At 43.5% G+C, this 25,995-nt stretch overlaps 2 protein-coding genes across 7 annotated transcripts in view; both read right to left on the bottom strand.

Moving 5' to 3' along the window:
- Positions 1-15,034, bottom strand: part of itgb5 (integrin, beta 5) — a 38,357-nt gene extending 23,323 nt beyond the window's left edge. Inside the window, exons 1-10 of the mRNA XM_029458752.1 lie at positions 14,364-15,034; positions 13,279-13,364; positions 12,924-13,131; positions 12,188-12,437; positions 11,335-11,503; positions 10,270-10,431; positions 9,219-9,314; positions 9,042-9,131; positions 7,158-7,292; positions 106-280 (exon numbers count right to left, since the gene is read on the bottom strand). Of these exons, the coding sequence (XP_029314612.1) occupies positions 106-280; positions 7,158-7,292; positions 9,042-9,131; positions 9,219-9,314; positions 10,270-10,431; positions 11,335-11,503; positions 12,188-12,437; positions 12,924-13,131; positions 13,279-13,364; positions 14,364-14,442 (1,450 nt within the window). The 5' untranslated portion in view covers positions 14,443-15,034. The remainder of the gene's footprint in view (positions 1-105; positions 281-7,157; positions 7,293-9,041; positions 9,132-9,218; positions 9,315-10,269; positions 10,432-11,334; positions 11,504-12,187; positions 12,438-12,923; positions 13,132-13,278; positions 13,365-14,363) is intronic.
- Positions 15,035-16,832: 1,798 nt separating this feature from the next.
- On the bottom strand, positions 16,833-25,227 carry rbm44 (RNA binding motif protein 44). 6 transcript variants are annotated; one of them, XM_029458429.1, is made up of 21 exons: positions 24,991-25,227; positions 24,257-24,377; positions 24,077-24,104; positions 23,494-23,600; positions 23,113-23,187; positions 22,969-23,035; positions 22,830-22,888; positions 22,321-22,502; positions 21,570-21,781; positions 20,642-21,203; positions 20,505-20,560; positions 20,257-20,406; positions 19,981-20,146; positions 19,831-19,865; positions 19,650-19,734; positions 18,825-18,948; positions 18,621-18,731; positions 18,463-18,530; positions 18,171-18,244; positions 17,753-17,957; positions 16,833-17,451 (listed from the first exon to the last, which is right to left on the bottom strand). In XM_029458429.1, the coding sequence occupies exons 1-21, from the start codon at positions 25,003-25,005 to the stop codon at positions 17,158-17,160; spliced, it is 2,796 nt and encodes a 931-aa protein (XP_029314289.1). In that variant the 5' UTR covers positions 25,006-25,227; the 3' UTR covers positions 16,833-17,157. The 6 variants fall into 6 exon arrangements, with proteins under 6 accessions (XP_029314289.1, XP_029314290.1, XP_029314286.1 ...); XM_029458430.1 differs by having other exon boundaries at positions 18,825-18,945; XM_029458426.1 differs by having other exon boundaries at positions 18,621-18,734; positions 24,991-25,226.
- Between the last annotated feature and the right edge of the window lie 768 nt (positions 25,228-25,995).

The following is a 25,995-nucleotide window of genomic DNA, read 5'->3' as shown; positions in this document are numbered from 1 at the left end:
AGTTGGTCTAATCTGATTGGGCTGTTACTCGTATAAACATTTAGCTGCATGTAAATCCAGGTAACATATCCATCAATAAATAGAATGCAATGCAAGATGAGCTACCTATGGAGCTGCAGTAGCTGCTGTTGGGCTGTGCCGTGCGGCTGCAGCCGCAGTCACACTGATAGTCCACAGACACCTCCAGGCGGTCTTTGAACCCCACCGGCTTGATGGTGAAGCTCCGGTCGGTGCCGCGGGGTGGGCAGCTCCTCGCCTCCACGCTCACGTTGAACGATACCTAACAATGAAAGAAAAAAAAAAGTGGAGCAATTAGAACGAAAAAGTGCAACTGTCCACTGAGAGAGAACGGATAGCGACTTCCTGTTTGTGGCATGAGAACAGTTCAAGTCAAGTTCAGATGATTACAGGAGATAAACGTTTGACACTATGCAAACATCACACAGCCTCTAAACTACAATATCTCCAACCAGTTACGCGATCCCGCCCTAAAGCAAACACAGACACCGTACAAACACAGCCAGCTGAAAGCCAGCCTGTGAACGTGAACTACACATGACCCCGTGTTGTTATGGTGACACCAGTGGGCTCATTGCACCCAAAGAGACGTTTACAGTGTGCATGCTGATGTGGCAGAACGTGGGGTACGACAGAAGACCGACGCCCCTTCGATTGCTCGGAGGAAGGAAGTCTCGACAAGAGCAGAAACCTGACCTCGGCTGTTTCTTCTGTTCCAACACGAGCACGTTCGTCTGGTATTCACCTGACATCTACTCAATCACAAGCGTCCTCCACGCCGTCTGTGCAACAGAGCGCTCGGGGCTTGATCTTTGATGTTGCTGATGAACTTATGCTGCTACACATTTGATCCCAGGCTGTTTAAATAAAGCAGGTTTTCACCCAAACTAACAAAGTGCTAAAAAGAAAATGACACATGTTCTTATGGTTTGACTCTGTACTCCTTGTACTCCTTGGATCCGAGACAAAAGCCCCGAGGCGGTTTACGTGCCAGAGTTCTACTTTCCGAAGCTGTGAAAGAGTTCTGTGAGGTTGCATGTTCTCATATCCTATTTTCAGTTCAGAGATCAGAACTGTTAACGGAGGCGAAGCAATATTCTCTGCTTTGAAGCTCTGTCGAGAAACACTTGACCCTCACAAGATGAACTGAAGTTCTGCACCAAAAGCAAACATTCCACCCGTGCAGCACCTGCTGTTCTGAGCGGGAACATTTCAGGGTCTGGATCTCGTGAGTAAAAGGTAAACATGTCACGAGCTGGGCGAGGCCTGTCCTGTTGCAAATGTTGAACTCAGACTTCCTCTGACGAGATGCAGCGGACACGGCCAGTGTCAACTAATTCATTCAGGAAATATCACACAGCTAATACGACATCTTAACTGGACCAATGAAAAAGATACTACAAGGTGTAAATCAGCTGCAAGTCTTATTTTCTCGATTAATCAATTAATTGTTGTCATGGTGTATAAAATGTCCATCCCAGTTTCTCAAAGTCCAAGGTGATGTCTTTAAATGTCTTGTTTTGTGTGTCAAAAAGTCAAAGATTTTCATTTTAATAAGCTATAAAACTAAGAAAAGCAGAAAATCTGCATAGTTATTGAGCAATAGTAATCGATTAGTTGACTAATCGTTGCAGATGTATTCTAAATGGCATAAACTTCACTGATACAGGAGGATTAAATTGACCGTAACAGAACATTTACGCAGATTATGAAGAAGTTAAAAGGACACAGTGTTGGCATGTTGTCAGATATCACAACTTGCTGTAACCTCTCGTATCATGAACCTCGTTTGATTCCATCGCTTCAGTTTTAAGACTCAACACTGATGACATCAAACGTTTTGGTCTCTGCAACAAAATCCAGCCGCAGAACTCACACAATCCCAACTTTGAACCTCAGTACCACCATCGTCTTCTGCGGATTATTTCCACTGGATAGTTCACCATGCAAAGATACACCCAACACCACTGAGCATGCATGAATCCATCAGTATCAGGAGGATGAAAGTGGAGCATACGTTTGTTTTTCTTACTCCAGTCCAGAATACAACGAGCCAGTTTCAGAATACAACTGATTCTGAGTTCCCCGGTCGTCTCTCAGTGGATGTCTGCACAACACTTGAAGCTCAACCTCCACAAGTCCGAACTGCCTTTTCCTTTCCCATCCAAGACCTTACTATCAACATTGGTCAATCGGCTCGCTTCTCCCTCACTGCGAGTGGGACCCAGATACCCACCCACCCACCCACCAAGATACCCCTCAAATAAAACCGCATGTTTGCCATCCTGGCTCCAAAATGGTGGAACGAGCTCCCCATTGATGTCAGGTCAGCAGGAAGTCTTCATACCTTCTGTCGCAGACTGAAAACTCACCCGTTTCTACTGTAACTTGGCCAATAATTAAAAAGCTGATGTAGTTGCTGTCCAAACTTTGTATTGTTTGCACTTATTGCAAGTTGCTTTGGACAAAAGCGTCAGCTAAATGTAATGTAATAATAATAATACAGAAAGAGCCTACGTCACATGTTGCCTGGATTCCCCTTTCACTTCAGCGAGAGAGGCTTAACAAGTTTAACAAAAGTACACAATTAAATTAACTGTAAATGTGAGTCGCGAGGAGGTTCACCCAATCATGTTGAAGATAACTGGGAGGTTGTGGAGAAGCACTGGGGCAAAAGGTTGTCAGGAAGTAGTAGTAAATTGGGGGGGGCGGGTGGGGGGAGTGAACAGACGAGACATTGAGACTAAACTCATTGAGAAAATGCCTCAACACATAGTGAGTGAGATGTGGAGCAGGGAAACAGATCAGGGAAGGAAAAGAGACGGTGCGTTAGGTCGTGCTATGCAAGAGGTGCAGCCACTGAAACACATGTAGAGGACAACAATCACGGCGAGCAGGACTCCTCCTCGGATCGTCACATGTCCAGTTGTTCGGACTTTACATGAAAGAATCGTAACTCGTGTATCCGCCCCGTGATTTGGATCTGCTCCTAAATGTTATGGGTTCTTTGTTGGCCAATGCTACACCCGTCACCCTTCCACAGAATGTAATGAAATCAGGCCGGTAGTTTTCCCGAACCCTTCTGACAAACAGCTGAAAACACTGGTTGTCACTCTTTTTGGATGATGGAATTCTTATGACTGCCTGAAATTCGATTAACTTGGATAAAAACCAGAGAAGTTCATACAAAACAACGTAATGGAATTAAAACGCTTCTGGTTTGTTTGGACAAAGATTCCTTGAGAAGGACCTGAAGTACGTTAGCGCTGCTTTGGTTTCATTCATATGCATGAGGCCTGTTCAGTGGACATGCATCTCTGTAGTGTAACAGTGAAAAGGATCCCGCTAGCATGTCTCCTCCTGCCAGCTCACTTCTTTCATGGCTTGCAGATTCACAGGCCTCCTCCTGCCTACCTTTGTGCGAGGTCATTGAGATGCAGCATCGGGCTCACACAGAGTGAAGCCCACTGAAACATCCTCAGTGAAAGACTGGGACGTTTGGCACCCAGCGGACTGAGCCGCTACCTTCCATCTCCTTTCACTGCTGAGGGCCCGTCACCCCGAGAACCCCCTTTGTATCCACGCTGTTATTCTGGCCTCTATCCCTCCTCCTGCACCCTTTCCCATCCACCAGGGAAGTAAAGCAGTCGAGAGAGGAGCAGGGGGGGGTTCGGGGAGAAGGATTCCAGCACGCTGAGGCTCACAATGTGACCGCATGTATGAAGCTGCCCCTTGATTGCATTCTCAGTAGATCCTGGACTCAATACAAATCTTAATTGAGGGCTGTATAGAATATAAAGTGACCACCAGAGAGAGGTCTGCACTCATCCCGGGTCACTCTGCAACGGAGAAAGCGTCCCAGCTGGCGAGAGGCAGAAGAGATGTGTGATGACCGTCGGGTGTTTCCTGCGTGTCGATGTCAAACATCTCATCCAGTTACAAAATCATCAACACCAGAGTCACATGACGAAGCAGAGACGGCGCTGAGGACGGGCTTCAGGTGGACAGAGTACAACGTGTCCTGGAGTGACCCTCACAGTCCATGAGACTTTCATTACTGCGGTACTTCCCCCCCACATGTGCCAACAGCATCTCTCTGGTTACAGTGAGGAGCAATACACCCCCCCTCCCTCCCTTTAAGAGGATTCAAAGGTCACAGTTTCCTTAAGATCGTCACAACTTTGTCTTCAGTCTGATTATTAAAACATTAATCCTTTTTAAATGACACTTATAATCTACTTTAAACGCTGTATAATTATAATAAGCAGTCGTAGATATTCAGAATGCTTTGTAACAATAGTCATAACATATAAAGATTTATAAATCATAACTTTTCATAGTTGCTGGTTATTCACGGCGAGGATCATAGAATTAAATTATTATTATTATTATAAAATTATAATTTAGAGTCATTTATAATATCAGTATTAGTAAAACTATGTTAGTATTTATTATGTTATGTATTATTATCATACTTGATGTTATAAAAGATCTAATAAGGTGTTATGATTATTCGTATAAAGCATTATGAATAATTACACAGCACTATAAGCAGATAACACATATCTATAACGTATTACAACAATGGGAATTATAATACACCAAGTCTCCTTGGAAACATGTCATTGAGCTCGTTATGAGTTATGATTATCGCTGCAAAGCATTCTGAATATTTATGAGTCTAATTATACAGATCTATAAGCAGAACACAACGCTTTATAGACAGAGGCGCCATAGAAAGTGTCCGACGGCAGGTTAATGGTTGTTGTTTGCAAAGAGCCGTTTACATCTGCAGCCTGAGACCGGAGCTTCACCTGCAGCCTGGTGCATACACACAGCTCAGTGCAGCCTGAGAGAGTCACCTGCAGCCTGGTGCATACACACAGCTCAGTGCAGCCTGAGAGAGTCACCTGCAGCCTGGTGCAGACACACAGCTCAGTGCAGCCTGAGAGAGTCACCTGCAGCCTGGTGCAGACACACAGCTCAGTGCAGCCTGAGAGAGTCACCTGCAGCCTGGTGCAGACACACAGCCCAGTGCAGCCTGAGAGAGTCACCTGCAGCCTGGTGCAGACACACAGCCCAGTGCAGCCTGAGAGAGTCACCTGCAGCCTGGTGCAGACACACAGCTCAGTGCAGCCTGAGAGAGTCACCTGCAGCCTGGTGCAGACACACAGCCCAGTGCAGCCTGAGAGAGTCACCTGCAGCCTGGTGCAGACACACAGCTCAGTGCAGCCTGAGAGAGTCACCTGCAGCCTGGTGCAGACACACAGCTCAGTGCAGCCTGAGAGAGTCACCTGCAGCCTGGTGCAGACACACAGCCCAGTGCAGCCTGAGAGAGTCACCTGCAGCCTGGTGCAGACACACAGCTCAGTGCAGCCTGAGAGAGTCATCTGCAGCCTGGTGCATACACACAGCTCAGTGCAGCCAGAGACCGGAGCTTCATCTGCAGCCTGGTGCAGACACACAGCTCAGTGCAGCCTGAGAGAGTCACCTGCAGCCTGGTGCATACACACAGCTCAGTGCAGCCTGAGAGAGTCACCTGCAGCCTGGTGCAGACACACAGCCCAGTGCAGCCTGAGAGAGTCACCTGCAGCCTGGTGCAGACACACAGCTCAGTGCAGCCTGAGAGAGTCATCTGCAGCCTGGTGCAGACACACAGCTCAGTGCAGCCTGAGAGAGTCATCTGCAGCCTGGTGAGAGTCATCTGCAGCCTGGTGCAGACACACAGCTCAGTGCAGCCTGAGAGAGTCACCTGCAGCCTGGTGCAGACACACAGCTCCAGTGCAGCCTGAGAGAGTCACCTGCAGCCTGGTGCAGACACACAGCTCCAGTGCAGCCTGGTGCAGACACAAAGCTCCAGTGCAGCCTGAGAGAGTCACCTGCAGCCTGGTGCAGACACACAGCTCCAGTGCAGCCTGGTGCAGACACAAAGCTCCAGTGCAGCCTGAGAGAGTCACCTGCAGCCTGGTGCAGACACAAAGCTCCAGTGCAGCCTGAGAGAGTCACCTGCAGCCTGGTGCAGACACAAAGCTCAGTGCAGCCAGTGCAGCTCAGTGCAGCCTGAGAGAGTCACCTGCAGCCTGGTGCAGACACACAGCTCCAGTGCAGCCTGGTGCAGACTGAGAGAGTCACCTGCAGCCTGGTGCAGCAGGAAGCGTCCATCATGTTGTGCCCTCTCATACGTCTTCACCTTTACTGAACCGTGTGAGAACTCCAGAGCATTCGTATCTACAGCAAAACATCGCCGCATGCAAACAAAACATGAACAAGAATCAGAAAATGTAAAAGCCAAAGAGGAAACAGTTTCCTCTCGTACAATTACAACAGTTTCACTTCCTGAAACCAATCAACTCAACCTCTCTGATGTCACAGAAACACCTTCTTCTTCTGCTGCTGCTGGAAAGCGTAACATGGGAGCAGTATACTGGGAATAAACGACAGTAACTAAAGTCAATGAATAAATATGTTTCTAGTTCAAATGTGAGAGTTTGAATCTGCAGCCTGTCGAAGGCTTGTTTTACTCTCAGACTACAGTTTCCATGTGCCCTCAATTCAGCTCAGACATGTGTCTCTGAACGCGCCACGAAAGTGATCTGATGTCTGGCAGAAGGAGCCGGGACTTTCTCATCCCGTGTCTTACAAACTAGTACTTTGTTATTTGCAATACCTTCACAGAGGGGCGTCTGTGTGATTTGATTATTCTACAAGCAAAGTTATGCACCTCCCACAGCGTCTTTAATCACATAGAACAATGCGTCTGGCAGGAAATCAAAGTCGCAAAATATAGTTATGGAAAATCTGAGTCACTCAAAGACCGGCGTCCTGACGACGACACAGTACCTGCTTAAGACCCAAAACATGTCCTGAACAATACAAATGACTCCCGTCACAGTGGAGAGAGACGGTTCCAGCATGGGATGGTTACACTGAAGCCGTGCTGGAGCTTAAGCCCAGATCCAAAGGTACTTTAAAAAGTCTTTTATACATCGTCTGCAATGTTTAATGTGTGGACCCGTCTCTTGATGCTACAAATGGAGCTTCTGTGACGCAAGAATAAAGTTTGATCATCACTAAAGGAATAATATGTCGTCAACAAGAAGACAACAGGATGCAGAAAACATTCATGATGTAACGCTCACCGTGTCTCCTATCTTCAAGTCGGCACACTTCTGGAGGCCTGGCAGCGGCATTCCGTCCTGGCAGGTAGCGGTGAAGGACAGGCTGATGTCCTCTGGGTGATCCCACACGGACAGCTCCACCTTAGAGCGGATGTTCTGAGGAGGACACAGCGTGGGGGGAGGGGGGGTACATGTTAGTGACTCTGGCAGATGAATAAATCCTTCCAGGTTTATCTGCAACACTAAAAAGAGGATTTCTAGCAGTAGCCGTCGTGCACGTAAACATTTCCCAGTGAAACTGGAGCCACACTAAGACGACGCCTCCCACACACACACACACACACACACACAACCTTATATTACGACCATCAGTCTCCTCAGGGACTCTGGTCGAGGAACAGCGTGGAGAAGAGTGAAACATTTCTTATAGTTAATCTCATCGAAGCCACAGCGCTGTGCACAGACGCAGGTTGTGTGTGTGTGTGTGTGTGTGTGTGTGTGTGTGTGTGTGTGTGAAATACCATGGCTGTTTGCAATGCCAGCTGCATGTGGCTCAACATGTGTAGTCACTCACACATTTACTGCAACGCAAGTGTGCCAAGGACAAATCCAGATCCTTCCCGGTGCACATGGACATGCATTCGCTCTCACACACACTTTACTGACGCCTAACACAATCAGGGAGCAGCTTTGTGCCAGTCGAACTCTGGGAAGAGATGTTACACAACCTCTCAGTGTTTAGCAAAGCCCATCGAGCCAACGACCCCACAGAGCGGTGGATGTGATGTGGCAGCTGGAACGGTAATAAGGCCGCGAGTCAAAGCACTTCATTCAAGCTCACGCCCACACGCCGAGCGCGTCACGTGTGAGTTTGACTAACAGTTTCTGTCGCAGAGAGAAAACACTGCGACGAGCCAAAACAAGATGCAGGTCGGGGAAAAGTCTGCACACCCACGCAGGAAAACATTCAGGGAAGGGCTGACTACATGCAGTTCAGTTCAACAGCCAATCAGATGGACATCCAAGAGAAGCGCGTGACACATTACTGCACGTGTAAGACGATGGGAAGGATCATACTTGTAGTTTTGTCGGCTTTTTAAAATGACAGATGAGCAAATCCTGCAGGAAAAGTATTTTTATCTTTTGGTTCAGGCTCTGCTCTAAAGACCGATCACTGTGGGCGTTATACTGCACTGACGTCAGGCTGCTGTTCGTTTTAACCTGTTGAGCTTAAAACATGAAACCTTTTTAATTATTGTTGAACCTTAAAAACTTACATTTTGAAAGAATTTTTGTTTTTCAAGTGTCTCATGTGAAGCGAGTAAAAAAAGAAGATAAGCAAATGTGACGAGTACGGTTATTTTAAACTATTTCTTATTCAATTTACAATTACTGTATTGTTTTATATTTATATATATATCAATTACAGTAATTGTTATATGTAAGTTATATATATATATATATATATATATATATATATATATATATATATATATATATATATATATATATATATATATATATATATATATATATATATATATATATATATATATATATATATATATATATATATATATATATAAAAAAAACTTACATCTACAAAGTGATGATGCTACTAAAGAAATTGTTAATTATTCAATATGCGTTAATAAATTATTTATATCTCTGCAGCAAATTGGATTTTTTTCAAAGTCAGTTGTTAAAACTGCTTCAGCTCCGTCAGCTCGTTAACAGTCACAGCAGTGGAGACTTTAAAGAATGTCCTCCCCCTCCTCTTATCTTTCTTCTCAAACCCTTCTGTGTCGTTCCTTGGCTCTCACACACAGGAAACCACACACACCACACACACACACACACACACACACACACACACACACACACACACACACTTTCTTTACTCACATTGTAAGCCGCGATGATCAGCTGAATCACATTCTTAGAGTCCTGGTCCAGGATCTCGACTGTAGTTCCAGGTATGAGGGCAGTAAAGTTCTTTATAATTAAGGAAAACATTAAGACACGTTAGTTGCATGAAAACATAATTAATAAGAAAAAGTATGAAAGTACATCAGAAAGCACCTTGTAAATAACGTAGAGCCGCTTCGTCACTGCGAAGATGAGGAAGATGTTATTTTCTGCCAGTTTCTCCCCCAGAAGAGCGAGAGAGGGATAGTCCTGTGAGGAGAGACCGCAAGGCATTGTGGGTATTTTCATCCACACGAACAGGAAGCTGGCGGATGTTGATGCTTCTCTGACCCCCGTGTTGTGTTTACACTCTGTAGTGGCGTCTTTATGTTTAATCACTTTGAGGTGGGATTATTTTGTATTGGATGTAATTTGGTCCCGACTGAAATTAGCGATGGATATAACCTGTCTTTAAGTTTTATGCTTTGTATTGTTCAATTGTTACGTTTCTAACAAATAAAGATGTATGTAATTCAGCAGAGGTAACGCCCCCTGAACACCATATAAGGTGTGTTGGGGGCGTGTGCCGACACGTGCACAAGATGTCGAGAGATGCAAGAAGTGAAACTGAGGAAATGTATGTAAACGTGATTTAGAGCGTCATCAAAGAGCCACGAACACACACGACATCATCCATCGGGATCACGAGTGTAATAATCCAATTATATATTTGATTATATGATATTCATGCGGTTGTTTGAGCAGCGTGCCGTCCACATGATGGGGATTTATTATACAGCGTCCGTCGTCTTCAGACGTCATGTGACACAATAATCCACTCATACGGGTCTGTTGCTATTAATAAACATAAGTTCTTACTCAAGTCGTCGCGTTAAATTAGAATGTACTTATATTTTTATTTCAGTTACGCTGAATTCACTCAGTTCTTTGACATAAAAAGATTAAACGAACACACACGGCAGTAATATTATGCTTTGCTATACGAGGTTATCATACATCAGCTGCAGTGCAGAGAACGCGACCTGAAGGGGTGTAGTGTGTGTTACAGTCACTTCAACTGAGATGTCCTGATAGATCTGAGTTGGAATGCGCTCGTTATCAATTAAAACAACATAATTGCGTTAATATGACGACATGAATGATATTAAATGATCGCAGAGCTCTAATTTAGGTTTCTAAAAGTCTTCAGTAAAGATGTGCTCACCATCTTGGTGGAGGCGCTGTACTCGTTGTTATCGTTGAGGTGACACCTCCCGTCGTGCGGCTGGACGAGGCCTCCCAGCCGGCCGTCCAGAGCCAGGTGAGGCACGTCGTCTGTGGCGAACACCAGCAGGTGGTAGGCCTCCTTCCTCCACCCGATCTCCTCCTGTGTTCAGGGTGCAGCACGTTAGGACCCAGAGGAGACGTGGTGTCGTATCCGTATGCAGGTTAATCTGATCGTGCTACTGATATTTGAAGTATTGTTTTTACAGAATCAACACATGAGCACATTAATGATTCTGTGTAGGCGACACACACACACACACACACACACACACACACACACACACACACACACACACACACACACACACACACACACACACACACACACACACACACACACACAGCAAAGTGCTGACTAATGCATGCCACTAAAGAAACATAACATTTGAGCCACAGAAGAGGGAGTGTGTCTTTCTTTTGTTCCGTATTTGGCCTGTAAAGTATACAAAAGAGCTGCGGCTGCCCCCGTCAGAGGCCTCTTATAAGAGCAACTATGTAGCAAGTGCACGCACACGCACACGCACACACACACACACACACGCACGCACGCACACGCACACACACACACACGCGCACACGCACGCACACACGCACGCACACACACACACACACAATAGAACTATTTAATTCCTTGTTTTATTTTAAGTCATGACATTAAATCTGCGCTCTATAAACGGAGTTTAGCCAGCGCAGCCTGCTGACCTGCGAGTGTTTGAAACACGAGTAAATTACAAGGCAGCAGCTACTTGGGGAGGGATTCTCTTCCTGTAGAAAACAATTAAATTGGGAGAGGAAAAGCGGGGAATGACTCGTCCTCATGTGTAACCAGCTGCACCAGACTGCACTTCCTGTCTATCCCCCCTGGTGCTTTTAATTAACAGGCAAATAGGCCAGACGCTTGTCACGGGGGCATCTCCGCAGTTCCCTCCGTCTGAACCAAGTGTGTTCCCGTCACTCACTGCAGCCAATGTAAGCGTTTATAAAGAACATAGACATGTGTCACCTTACAAACAGCAGCCTGCAGGATGGCGTCAAACCCTCCCTCTGGTGCGTCCCGGTTGCGAGATACCATCTGCTTCTGCACCTCCTTGTTGAAACGGTCCACTTTATCCGTCAGGGAGACGATGTGGCGGAAACCGAAGGTGGGGACACAGTTGGGGAACAGTTTGTATCTGTGCAGAGACAGAAAGGCAGAGATACAGATGTCTTCTTAACTCTGCAGAATATATATTTATAAGATCTTATTTTAAGATATTTTTTGCCTTTAACAAACATTATGCCTCCTGCGATTTGGACATTGCACTAGTCGAAATAAAATTCAGACGTTAAGCTCTTGACTTATATAAACAGGATGAGCGCTGGCAGAGAGAGCCGGTGGCTCAGGGGTCAAAATGCTGTCATCTATCCCTTTTAATATGTTCCTGCCTGCCGTGCTCCACTGTGTGTGATCAACACACACACACACACACACACACACACAGCCATAACCTAGATGGGAAGTGATGCGCGATGGTGGACGCTGAGTTAGAGCGGCGCCGTCTCACCTCCGGGGCAAACATCGTGTGCCGCAGCTTTGGAGCCGCTCTGTTCTGCTGCCTGTCAGTTTGCTCATGGACAGCCCTGAGCAGCGCAGGAGCAGCTACTCTGCACAACTGCTTAAATCCCTCTGCTTTATCGAATGTGAAGAGGGATCGCTCACCCTCGCAACTGAAGGACATCTAATCATACATGATTCATGAAGCTCACATGCAGCTTCATTAAAACTGGGCTGACACACCTCGAGTGTTATTATATCCAGACGTCATCAAAACACCACCCGACTTCAACATGCGATAAATCCTGCTGCCACCACCCACCCATTGCAAGGGTTCATCTGATACTTGGGTGCTGTGTAGGAGAAGGGGGACATGTTTTTATCCACAAAGGAGCCAAAGCCCAGCCGGAAGTTGCTGGTGAGCTTGCCCATCTCCAGGGCCAGCTTGGTGCCCAAGTTACGGATGGTGTCCAGATCGTCTTTCATGGAAAGAGAGAGGTCCATCAGGTAGTAGAGATCCACTGGGTAGTCCTCCACCTGCCGCACCTGCAGCCCAAACCACGTCTGGTCTCCTGGAGGAGCAGGTGGAAAGAATCTGTGAGCGGGTTTTACCATAAAAACACTCAAATACGTGAACATCTGTGAATCAATTCATCTCCCTCTTGTAGAAAACTTCAATAATCAAAGTCTCATTTATCCAGTTGTACGCTCACTACTCCCCAAACACATTACTGTTCCTCACGCTTGCTTGGCACTCTACATAATGTTCTGCACGAGTCAGTGAAGTAGTGATGGTACGACTGGATGGAGGAGTTGGGTTATTCTGCACCAGTTTGTAAACAGATTCACTTCAATGCAAAGACTTTTTCTCAGTTTGTGGACTCTTCTTCCACCGCATGAGTTATTGATAACAAATGTTCATTCTGTGGGCGAGGTTTTCCTTTCAGAGTCGAGGAAGGAAGCTTTGTATTATTCATAAGAAAACGTTTCTTTTTTTAACTGTACCGTCTCGAATGCATGTGCAGCGCTTGTGCCGGACTCAAAATGCCTATAGATACCTGGCCGCAGGCTGAGAGAGATCTTCTGAGGCATAATCTGCACCACGTCGTACTGGGTCGACCCGGACCCTTTAGAACTCAGAGGCATGTTGTGCAGGACAGAGATGCTGCTGGTGGGGTACTCGATGAACTGCACGTCGCAGCCCCTCTTCTGCAGGCTTGGAGTAAAATCGCACCGTGACGTCAGAGTCCGCCCCGTCCCAAACTCCTGGAGGATGAAACCACAGACCTGCCATTACTGTCTGAAGAATGACGACGGGTTGAAATATAATGACAAGTGCGGCCTACAATCACCACGTCCCCTCGGTGGAAGCTGTAACTGCACAGTGTATGAATCAGGACAATTATGTTGTACCTTTTGTGCGCACCAGGCGCAACTGGGGTGAATCAGCAGGCACTCTTCACAGGACGTAGCGCTGCCACTCATACACATGTTGAGACCTGAGAGGGGACGGGAACACATCATACACCGGGACGGGAACACATCATACACCGGGACGGGAACACATCATACACCGGGACGGGAACACATCATACACCGGGACGGGAACACATCATACACCGGGACGGGAACAGAGCAGAAACTCCTTCGTAATGTAACGTGACACTAAGCAGCACAATACTTTGTGATTGTTGGCAGTGTTTATTCAGCTTTATGCTAATGTTTGGAGCTTGTGGCGTTGCATTGGAGTGCTTTGCATTATGGGATGTCTTCCTATTCATCTGTAAATGAGGTGACAAAATGTGATGACATCTCAAGGAACAAATGCAGTATGCACTATTCTAAATTATAATATTTACGTCTTTAATATTACAGGTGTTTGTTTGTCAGGTCAGTCAGTGTGTAGTGTTGGCATCTAAAGGGTCCTTTTAGTTTACTTCCCTTCAGTCAACGTATACAAAACCGATTACATATAAATAATATTAAAGTAACAAGAATAAGTCTTTACTTTTGAAATGCTGACAAAGCAAAGCAAACTTATACAGACTGAGAAGGTGTAGGATGATTTACTACACCTTCCCTTTTTACATTATGTTGTACAACTCTCATTAAATGTATACACTGAAAATAAAATACAAAGTTTAAAATATATTCTTAAACGCATTGAACATAGTGTTTTAAATCTACCTGAAAGCCTGTGTGTGTGTGTGTGTGTGTGTGTGTGTGTGTGTGTGTGTGTTAAATTATATATTATGCAATTCTTCTATTTGTTTTTAAGGAGGGGTACTTATGAAATCTATGTTTACATCTCAGAGCTGCAACAAACAACCAAATGTTGACTCTCCTCCATGTGGCTGCAGTTTACAGTAGCTCCACTCCTCGTGCGCGTGTGTGCGCGCGTGTGTGTGCACACCAAACAGTGACTCATCGTGTGATGTTTTTGCAAAATCAGGCTGATAGCAGACAATGTACTGCAAACCCAGCCTGCATTGTCCTACCTCTCGCAGTGTGCAGAACCGTCTCCAGCAGCACGCAGCACACAGCCGCGCGCCACATCAGCGTCCCCGGGCTCCACATGGTGTCACTCGGCGTGTTTGTATCCGCGCTGTGTGAAACACCAGATTTCTATGTCTATTCGCAGCTGACACCGGTTAATTACTTTACCATCAGACCTCTCATTTGGATTAAGTCCCGTTGAAGCAGTAACGTGTGCTTTAGACCATCTCAGCTCCACTGAAGCGCGTGTCCTCGGCTCATAACGAAGGGTCCGTGGAGAGGCAGGGAGACTCTTCCATTGTTTTAAAGTGTGCACAACGCGAGCGGTGTGTGTCCTGTTGATCCGCTTCTCGAGTTTCTCCGTTTGGACCCACCAGCCTTCCACGTCTTGACTAGTTCACCCATAGCTGACAGCGACTCCAAAACTTCTCCATCGATTTCATTTCACTTCTCGGTCCGATTCGGTCGAAATCTGTGCAAAAGGTGAAGCGGGGAGAGGAAACAAAAAGGATTCAATTAATGCAAACAACTCCAACAGATTTTCTTCTCCAGATTTGAGTGGTGCCTTTTCGGTTAGTCCGGTTTGTGTCCCAGCTGGAATCTCCGCCCATTCCCAGCTCGGGATTACATTAACCCCTTCGCTGCTTCGCTGAACAGTTGGCACCGCGTTGTGTTTGACACTTCGCAGAGGTGGTGTGGACACCTAGTGGTGGCTCCCAGAGAAGGTTCCAGTCACTGCCAGGGGCCGGGGAGCTTTGTTGCTGAGGTCGACAGCAAAGAGTTCAATTTCCTCTTTTGTTGTTGACTAGCTGCAGGCTGGCAGAATCATTGTGGACAGAAGTCACATGGAATCTGAATCCACTTTACATGTGGTCAGTCAGTTCCCACTGGAATCACATATTAATATCAGATTTAGAATTGATTTTAAGGTCCTCCTTCTTGTATACAAAGCCCTAAACAGAACCGCACCAAATTACACTGCCAACTCTCTAATCAACTATGTGCCCCCAAGAACATTACGATCATCCACTACTGGTTTATTAAATGTTCCCAGAAACATCCAAAAGAAAATTGGGGATGCAGCCTTCAGCAATTATGCACCAAAGCTATGGAACACTTTACCTGCAGACATTAGGGAGGCAAGCTCGCTCAATATCTTCAAAGGTAAGCTAAAACATATCTCTTTACTTTAGTCTTTTAATAGTGATATTTTATATCTCTTTACTTTAGCCTTTTAATAGTGATATTTTATATCTCTTTACTTTAGCCTTTTAATAGTGATATTTTATATCTCTTTACTTTAGCCTTTTAATGCTGATATTTTATATCTCTTTACTTTAGCCTTTTAATAGTGATATTTTATATCTCTTTACTTTAGTCTTTTAATAGTGATATTTTATATCTCTTTACTTTAGCCTTTTAATAGTGATATTTTATATCTCTTTACTTTAGCCTTTTAATAGTGATATTTTATATCTCTTTACTTTAGCCTTTTAATGCTGATATTTTATATCTCTTTACTTTAGCCTTTTAATGGTGATATTTTATATCTCTTTACTTTAGCCTTTTAATGGTGATATTTTATATCTCTTTACTTTAGCCTTTTAATGGTGATATTTTATATCTCTTCACTTTAGCCTTTTAATGGTGATATTTTATATCTCTTTACTTTAGCCTTTTAATGGTGATATTTTATATCTCTTTACTTTAGCCTTTTAATGGTGATATTTTATATCTCTTTACTTTAGCCTTTTAATGGTGATATTTTATATCTCTTTACTTTAGCCTTTTAATGGTGATATTTTATATCTCTTCACTTTAGCCTTTTAATGGTGAATTATACCTGGTTTAACATTGAATGTGTAAAGGTAAAGGTGTGTATTTTTGAAAAACTTGAGATCAAATAGACGGTGTTACCACGGGAGCAAGAGGAAGTTTCTCTGATAAATGTGTTTCATGTTCTTTACACAGTTAGTGGAAAAGTGAAAGATTAAAGAATATACTGGCTTTAACCGATAAGTTTCATAAAACTTAACAGGGGTTTGTTTATGAAGCGGGCTTTAACCAAGATTCTGCCAAAAGAATGTGGACTCACGGAGACGTCTGTGTTTTATACGTTAAAAGGTCAATAAAGAGGTCGACCCTGTAAACGTAAATAATGTGTAGCAAAGGGAGTAAACCTGTTGAACAGCCAAAAAAATCAAATCTGAGCAAACAAATCCAAATTGAGCACCGAGGCTGGTAGACATATTTAATATCAAGAGGAGTCAAAGGGAGCCATCTTCACCTGCCTTTACTTCTCAACTGAAGATTCAGAATATTAAGGTTCATCATAGCTCCCTTTGTCTCCTCCTGGTGTCTGGCATGTGTTACTAACTATACTAACCCCATTAAATAAGGACTATAATGAACCCCATTGAATCAAACACAGAGTTCACGTTGAGCACAACAAAGCTGAAGGTAAGAGAATATTTCAATAAGTGTTCTTTATTGACAGACGACATAACATAAAGCTGCTGCATATACAACTGTATGCAACCTTAAACACCATCTTAGAAACTATTTTCTTTAACTAATGTAACTGCAGAATAAGAACTGTGTTAAGCCATCAAACTTTCAATCTGCCAACTTTTAAATATCCAAAAAAAAAACTGCACTCAATACAAATCTGATTGGAAATAACAGACTAAAGTAGATTGTAACAAAAAGGATGATCCCCTTCTTTGAAATATGAGTTTTAACGAAAACTTGATTCAGACAAATCACTGGTAACAGAACACTCGGAGCGCCGCTCCCTCATATCTGCGCGGCACTCGCCGGCCTGGTCAGCAGCTCGGACGTCATCTCCCTGATGGTCCTAAGCGGCAGGCCGCTGAGGACGCCCTGCTGCGTCGCCTTCAGCTCCATCAGAGCATCCACAATCCTCTGCCTTGCAACGTCTGGGTGGCGCTGCGTCAGCTCCGTCATCAGGGTGTCGAAGCTGCCCATGGTGGCGTAGTGTTGGGGCACGCAGGTTCCCTTTGCTGCGGGGGAGATGCAGACCACCTTCCTGTTCTTCATGCTGGAGCCAAGTGGTGCCTGACTTATCAGCTACAGAGAGGACAGTGAGATGAATCAATCCTAAAGCATAAAACTTATTCAGACGGTTAAATATTGATTATGTAAATGAATATAATGATCTACAAGGACATTATTCTTTATTTTAGGGCTGCAACTAATGATCATTTTCATTATTTGTTGCTATTAAATGTCAGAAAACAGTGAAAATTGCCCAGTGTAACGTCCCAGGTGACAACATAAAGATATTCTGTTCACTTCCATATGAATCAAAGCAAAGCAGAACATCTTCACATTTGAGCTGAACTCAGAATGTGAGGAGATTGATAATCACCTTTCCTTCAGGGCTGTTGGAGGCCGTCTTGGTGGCGTGTGGTTTGGCGCCCTCAGGCCCGCTGATGGTGGCCGAGGCCTGGCTCTCCCCAATGGCTCTGTTGAAGTGCTCCACATGTAAAGTATGGCCTCGCATGCTGCAGCCATTCAGCTCCTTCACTGCAGCCTCGGCAGATTGGGGTCCATTTAACATCACTATGGCAACGCTAGAGAAACGCAGCCAGCGAGAGACGCGTTACACGGATGTTCGTTTGAGAAGCAAAATGCTGCATGAAGAGTCTGACTGAACTAACTGACGCTGATGAATAAGGACGTCAGACGTAACGGTTAACGCTGAAGAACATTTCGTGCTTCTCGATGCAACAACACGTGTAATAGAAGGACGACGGACTCGTATGTGTTGCAGAGCAGTCGCTCACCTCAAATCATTCTCTAGACAGCAGACGTTGACTTCAGAGGCCTGGTGTTTCTCAAACCACAGCATCACATCACTCTGGTAAAAACAAAGGTTTGAGTAAAAGCCTGTGCTGCCCTCTGCTGGCTGTGATGCTACTATACAACGCATGAACGTCACATCATCTGAATAGCTATTAAAAATGTCCAACATCTATTAATATCGATTTACATAGACAACTCTAAATGCCACTTAAACCCATGAGTACTACTTTGAGGTGGTGATGTTTGAGCAGTCAGCAGAATAAATATACAAACCTCTGTCACATCACTGGGGAGGTTGGACACACAGAGTACGGAGCTTTTCACCTCCTCACCGGCTGATTCTGTGGTAAAACAAATTCCCCACTAAGGATTTGATCCAAAAGGAAATTGAAAATCTCTCCATGTGCAGCTGCAGTTCTTTAGCTACTCACTATTGTTCGGATCTTTTGCAAACACTGTTTGCTCCTGTCCCGTCTCAGCAGGTCCTGCAGGTCCGGCAGGCTCCAGGTCTTCTTCAGCATCGTACCAAGCCTCGCATGCAGCTGCTGTGCACACAGATAATCACATCGTTGATTTAATCTTTAAAATACTTCCCAGGTGATTATTTGAAATGTGAGAGGGATACTTCTGCTTACTGGTCTGCTTTTCTTCTGGCTTGTGTGAGTTACGAATAGCGTCTCTATACTTGGGAACAAGAGTGAGGGCTCTCCCTGCTTTGCTGTTCTTCTTCTTTATCTGTTTTTCCTGACTGTGACTCTGCTGGCAAAGAAATGAGCCGAACCAAAGCTGATCAAACTGATGAGGCCTTAATGCTGAATTAAGTGAAATTAGCAGCAATAAAGCTGCTCAAGGGTTTGAGCTGTGCTCTTCTTTGACGTCTTGGTGGTGAATTCACAAAGATCTGTCCCGTCTCCAGGTCCCATGCACAAAATATATTGTGCTATGATATTACATCGCAAACACGCGATGGCTTGAAAAACAAAGTTTTGCAGCAAAGTACAATTTGCCCTTTTTTGTGGAGGAAGAAATTTGTTTGTATAATAACTTTGTCTTTTAACTGCATCTTCATGAGTTTGAGCCTGACGACCATCACTGCTGCCGTGATCACTGGACGTCTGATGTGACACCTCCTATAAATGTTCTTCAGTTACCACCAACTCTCTGAAGACACCAATCATTTCACTGTAGCTGCATGTGGCCATTAGCTCTGACTTTCCTGAATTAGGTTGTTTTTTACAATGAGGCTCATTTGCATAGAAAGGGGCTAATTATGCACCAAATGTATGTGTGCACATAGCACAGGAGCACTGAGATGCTATTTGCTCGGCAGCGTAGTTTGTGCTGCATCTCACCCTTTGTGGGTGCTTTAAGAAGTTTATTTTTGTCTTTTTGTTCAGGTTAAGCGGCCGCAAAAGCCGTGCAATCCTTTTGTGAATTCGCACCTCAGTGTGTAAACTTACCTGACAGGCGATTCTGCTTTGATCATCGGGACATCCATTTTCTTCCCCTGATGATGGATTATGTTTCTGTGGCTCCTCGGATCTCCTTGGAGACAGAAAAGACAACATTACAGCAGCTAGAGTCTAGTCCTCATTGAAATTGAATTACTTCAGACTCACATGCACGTTTGTGCCAACATACCAAGATGGAACATTTGCCAGCACATCACCGATGATCTGAACAAGGACAACTTAGAATTAGATCATTACCATCACAGCTGTGGTTAAAATACAATATATGAACTCAGTTTTAAGAATTGAGACGCTTTTGTATTAGCAGGCTGAGGCTCACCTGTGCGGGGACGTAACTTGTCCCCGTGATGATCTTCTCAGAATCAACAGATAGAGGCTTAAGTTGCTGCAGACGGACGCCGCCCAGGATCTTATCCCTCATCTGATTATAGTCAGATTCCAGTTTTTGCAGAACACGTACAACATTTGCAGGAGGGTTCTTTGGCCTACAGAGAGAGGGTGATGATAAATGTAAATACTAGTCGACATTAACAGCTGGCTTCCTTAAATAAATATTACATTCGAGTCTGACAACTGTTGCTTGTTGTCTCCTTACATTGGGGTGAGCTGGCCTCCCTCAGCAGAGGTATAGTACAGAGTCGAGCAGTGCTGTCTGCACATGCTGTACTGCAGGGCCACGAGGCACAGCTCTGCCTGCTGAGCACGCTGGACACAGTCACAATCCTTTCTCACTTTACAACCCGAACTGCAAAAATGCATATAATTAAAAGATATTCGTCCAACCGTGGAAGAAATCCCTTGGGAACAGGTTTAATGTAGGACTGAGTGGATCTGATGCATTACCTTTTCTCTTTCTGCTCTCTCACTTCATCTTGAGTAATCTTGAGTTTAATAAATTCCTGAAATAATAAAACCAAAAAGGAGTTGTGTAACATTTTGCTGGAGCTATTATAATAATTGCTCTTTGGATTTAACGTTACCTCAGTGAGATAGTCCAGATCTGCCATGTGGACTTCAGTGATGACATGCTTGTCAGCTGTTTCTGGATCCTCAGTTTGGGTGACAGCTGACGTGCACAGTGCCCGCTCAGTGCCAACCATACTGTCACATGTAGTAACGCAGGGCATAGGGGAGGTGCACCTATCTGCAGTGTTCATCTTGATGACAGCGTTCAAGGTGTCACTGCAGGCTGCCTGGGCTTCACCATCTGAGTGAAGCTCTTTGTTCTGTGCTTTCACATCTTCGCTGGTCAGACAGGAAAGTATGCTCTGATCGTTCTCCATGATGCTATGGAAGTTGTCACTCTGATCTGCAAAGCTTAAGCTAGCTTCATCATTATCTGCAGTGTACTCATCACCACAGACCATGTGATCCTCACACGCTTCCTTTGTGTTTTCCTCAACCAGAGGAGAGCGGACCTGTTCGAGCTCCACTGGCTGGATAATGCTTCTTTCATTGTTCTGTGAAGCATCCATTTGAATACTGTGAAGGCCGTAGTACTCAGGAGACGAGCCGCTCTCAATTGTTTTCTGCCATTCTGACCTGTGACGTGAAGCAATGTTGCTCATATCAATAGGAATTCATATTGCATAACAAGATGAAACAGAACAATACACTTAAGAGTTTCATAAAAAATCCATTATTTTACAGACATGTAATTAAAGACATCCAAGTTATTCATATCAAGCCCTTAATTAACGACAAATCAACGTGAAGTAAAATATATTTTGTATCTAGATGTGGTTTGCACTGGTTGATCTAGGTTGGAGTTTTAGCCTAAAACTCTCAAACTGATTGTTTTTAATTTCCAGATATTTATATCTAAAATGTAAATTAAAAAAAGAGATGGTTGTCATGCAATAAATGAACAAACGACATATTGCTATCAGCCACAAGATGCATACTCACTGTACTGGACTGACTTCAGCACATGTGAAGTTAGCACTCTGGCCTTGTGGCCTTGCGATCGGGCTCCGGAGCTCAGGCTTTCCCCCCCGCCCGCTTCGTTCCAGATCCATGTCCAGAGAGACGTTTGCAAGGGCTGCTGGATCCTTGCACACAGCTGCGCTGCTGCTGGACCTCTGCCGTGGTGGCCTGTGTTCGTATAGATGCGATGAACCCTTCAAGGAAGCCTGTATTAATCTTTTTTTGCCAAAAAGGGCATTTTGCATTGACAACAGCCGAGACAGAATGAGTAGGATTTCTTTGTTGCGGTTTGTAAACACAACATCCAAAGTTGGCCCCTCGCCCCGGCTCAACGAGGGTTACGGTTCTCGCCGGCGAGTTAAAACCAATTCACTCTCGTTTTAGAACGAGATTTGTCTGCCATTTTTGTAGCTTCCTCTTGGATGCGTGCTTAGGATCTGGCACCTGGTCGCTATGTTTTTATGGAGGTAGACGACCAGAAACGTCCTGAACACAACAAAATAACAAAATACAGAAAGAGGGCATGCAGGGTCTCTGCAGAAACACTGCCACACATTTCTAGCAGGTTGTAAGTGATGATTGAGACGGAATAATACCTCCACTAAAAAGGTGTTTTTGCATGTCTCTAAAGCCTACTCATTCTGCCTTTTAAAGACTACACCGGTGTTATAACTGTGTACATACATAAATCTGTTTATAGCCTCATTGTGTGGGCCTTCTGATGGGTTGGTACCTGTGAGGGGCTGCTGAAGGCTGTTTGGAAGCCGTCTTGCAGGTGGAGTAGGTCTTTGCTGTGGCAGATTTTCTCATAGAGATGTTTTTGTGATCCATCCCCGCTGCTGTTACAGCCAAGCAGCGTTAAAGTCTCCCTCACATTGGTAAGCCGCTCCAAGTCTAGATGTGTATGGGGCATTTCTTGCAAGAGGAGCAAACAAACAGAACTAAGTTTTTCTAGTATGATATTTAAGTTTTAATGTTAATTAGTCCACTAAATATCTCAATAGATTAGGGGATAGTTTCCCAGACAAGAAATGAGCCTAGTCTAAAATGTTTTTGATGATTTCTACATGTAGGTTATTCATCTACGTAGCACAATGTCAAGACACAAGGATTGATCCGCTGGACCGACGTTGTAAACTAGTCAGGTGTCACATATTTCTGTTACAGTCCATTACGAGGTTCAATGACAGTCTGCAAAACGTAATGGACCATCACTGGCCGTGTATGAGATCGGCAAATTACCAGATCTGCACTTCATTGCTCCGGATGTTGGAAATCTGAAAACAAAAGAATTCAAACAACTAATCACTGATAAATCACACATCACAAAAGATAAAACCTTGAATCATTTGATGTAATAAGTTTAATTCACTGTATTTACTGTGGGACATGTGTAGGCCTGTTGGAGGTCACGGTTGGCTGGGCAGGTATGACACTTGGAATGTTATCTGCATTGTGAATAAAAGCTGTTGTCATTTAATCTGTGCAGAGCGATTAGAAGATAATATCATTTTAACAGACTTACACTTCACATAAACATGATGCAGAGACAGTTGTAGGGCGGGATGTCTTTGCAGGAACTGATGAAACCCTCCGTCATCTGGGAGAAAAGAAAATTACATTTGACCCAATTTCAACCCAGGAAAATGGGCTGCCACCTATACTCAAAGTCCTAAACACTGGTGGGCACTGGCAGGTAGACAATGATTACATTTAGATTTATTTAAAAAAATGGCTGTAAGCATTACTCTCTTCCGTTTCCATTTAGAAGACGAAGAAAGGAAGGATAATAGGTGTCGTAACAATCAACTCTTTTCTTGTATACATCTAGTATGCATGCAAGGATTTATAAATACATTTGTTTGATCTATTAAATGTCAGATAATAATGAAAAATACAAACTTACCTTGTATGATCTTTCTGTCCTCTGGAGTCAAACAGAGATACCAACCCAGCAGCTTTGGGTCAGTTAAGGCGAGATACTTATGACCATCCACCAAATCAAATACAGAACTGTAACATGAAGAACACAGCAGTTGGTTATTCATACTGTAGCAATTTTAATATTTAAAGGAGGAATGCTGCAGAATTGTTTTCATTATAAATTAATCTGACGATTATTAATCAGAACATGTTTAACCTCAAATCCGAGGGTGAGGTCTTTAAATGTCTTGGTTTGTGAGTCCAAAATACAAAATATATTTATTTGAATAGGATATAAAAACAGACTGAAGGGCAGGAAATATCCATGTGAGAGGCAGAAAACAGCATTTTCCTTTTTGAATGAAACATTAGTTAAAGACACACATACTGTTATGTACATTATTATTATTTTAATTTTGTTGCTGATATTCTTCTTGATTTTACATTAGAAAATATTAACATGGTTGTGTAATGTTTTATTCTTTGTATTTTAAAACCACCTTGTACAATGTGCATTGTGTTTTAATATGGTCAATAAAAGAGTGAGGATAAAGTCAGCTACATACCAGTCCAGTAAGAACTTCCTGTTTTCGTCTGTTGATGAAGAAACCACTTAAAGTTAGATGGATGAATGGCACCCTGGTTTAAAACGTAACTGTACAGTCCACACATAAACAATATTTTACATTCAAAGTTTCCCACATACTCTTTGAAGGTTAACTAAGTTTGAGTTTTTAGTAACTTACTTGGACTTGGATTTTTTATCACCATATCGTAAAAACAAGGTGCCACCTGCAACGACGGCACCAACACGCCCGCATACTCACGAGGCAAATAAGTGTATGAGGGCCAGCCAGGCCAAACAGTCTGAAAAACAGACATGAGGTTGAGTGTCCGAAATATCCTCCAAAAATAAGTAAAATCAGCCGTTTTTGAGTGTTCACAACGTCACGTTAGCGGGACTCCTTTACGGCTAAAACACAACGGACGTTAACGGTTAGCTAGCTAAGCTTCACAAATATCAAAGCATAACGCCAAGGTATTCTCAAAACATAATCTAGCTAAAGTTAACCACATGTTACCTGTTGTCTTGTCATTTTCAGCGGATTTACAAACAAATAACAAAATATTAAACCAGGTTTCAATTAGTTTCAGTTGCAATAACTTTGTCCGTTTGAAAATGGTGGCGTAAGCTAGCTAGCTAGCTAAGCTACACAAATATCAAAACATAACGCCAAGTTTTCTCAAAACATATAACCTAGCTAAAGTTTAACACATGTTACATGTTGTCTTGTCATTTTCAGCGTATTTACGAACAAATAACAAAATATTAAACCGGGTTTCAATTAGTTTCAGTTGCAATTTGTCCGTTTGAAAATGGTGGCGTAAGCTAGCTAGCTAGCTAAGCTACACAAATATCAAAACATAACGCCAACGTTTCTCAAAACATATAATCTAGCTAAAGTTAACCACATGTTACCTGTTGTCTTTTCATTTTCAGCGGATTTACAAACAAATAACAAAATATTAAACCAGGTTTCAATTAGTTTCAGTCGCAATAACTGTCCGTTTGAAAATGGGGGCGTTAGCTAGCTAGCTAGCTAGCTATCTAAACCTACTATCTGCCAATTAAACTAATTGGTAGCTACAGTGTGATGTGACCTCTCGATCCAAATCACACAAACATGTTCTCATTTCTGTCAAATGGAATCCAGCCATGCAGTCCAGGTAGCCAAATGATCCCATATATAAAGGACTATGGTGCATTTGTAGAATTACAAACATGTACAATTAAATCAGGAGTAGGCTAACACCTCCAGAGGTGTCACTGGTAACTGTTTGCATAGAGACTAATTCAGTGAATTATCAACATTATTCTGTATTTCTATAATGTAAAGGTTATTTAAGAGTCATTTGGGTGAAAATACCTTTTAGCTAATAGTGACCTACCTTATATTTCCTGCCTGTGGCGCTACAGTAGCAGTTGGAGACTTGACCTTCTCGTTTTTAATTGGCTGTTAAAACTTCACATTAAACTACAGTAAACACATCTTCTCACTTCCATCATTTTAATCTCTTCTGCACATTTTACTTCACTACAATTATTCATACCTTTAGTTTCTTTTCAGATTAATAATACAAAATATAGTCAGATTGCTTGTTCCACCACTGAGTATATTTGTACTCTTTGATTTCCAAGTTGTTGTTCATTGTTGTATTGTTTATATATACCTGTTATATATATTTATCTTTTTTCACATGTGTGTACAGCTTTGTATTTCTATTTTTGTGTAAATACATTGAGAGTTAAATTCCTTGTATATGTACACGTACCTGACCAATAAATATGCACAATTTAGCCTCAGTACCTTTCTTGGTAGGGTACCGGCAGAAATGTATCCATAACAAGTAGTAGTACCAAAAGAGTGTATTAAAAAATGTCAAATTTAAATAGACATTTCTTCAATTTAAGACTTAATATTTT

This window comes from Cottoperca gobio, chromosome 21 (assembly GCF_900634415.1).
Source record: "Cottoperca gobio chromosome 21, fCotGob3.1, whole genome shotgun sequence".
NCBI lineage: Eukaryota > Metazoa > Chordata > Actinopteri > Perciformes > Bovichtidae > Cottoperca > Cottoperca gobio.
Note: the sequence above shows the minus strand (reverse complement) of the source record. Positions and strands in the feature narration are given on the sequence as shown.

Excerpts from the sequence above, each read along its gene's own strand:
- rbm44 (XM_029458426.1), bottom strand. Across the intron at positions 22,889-22,968 it reads AGGCCTACACATGTCCCACA|TTGTTTGAATTCTTTTGTTT; the intron begins GTAAATACAGTG and ends ATCAGTGATTAG. Across the intron at positions 21,204-21,569 it reads GCTGAAGTCAGTCCAGTACA|GTCAGAATGGCAGAAAACAA; the intron begins GTGAGTATGCAT and ends TTCACGTCACAG.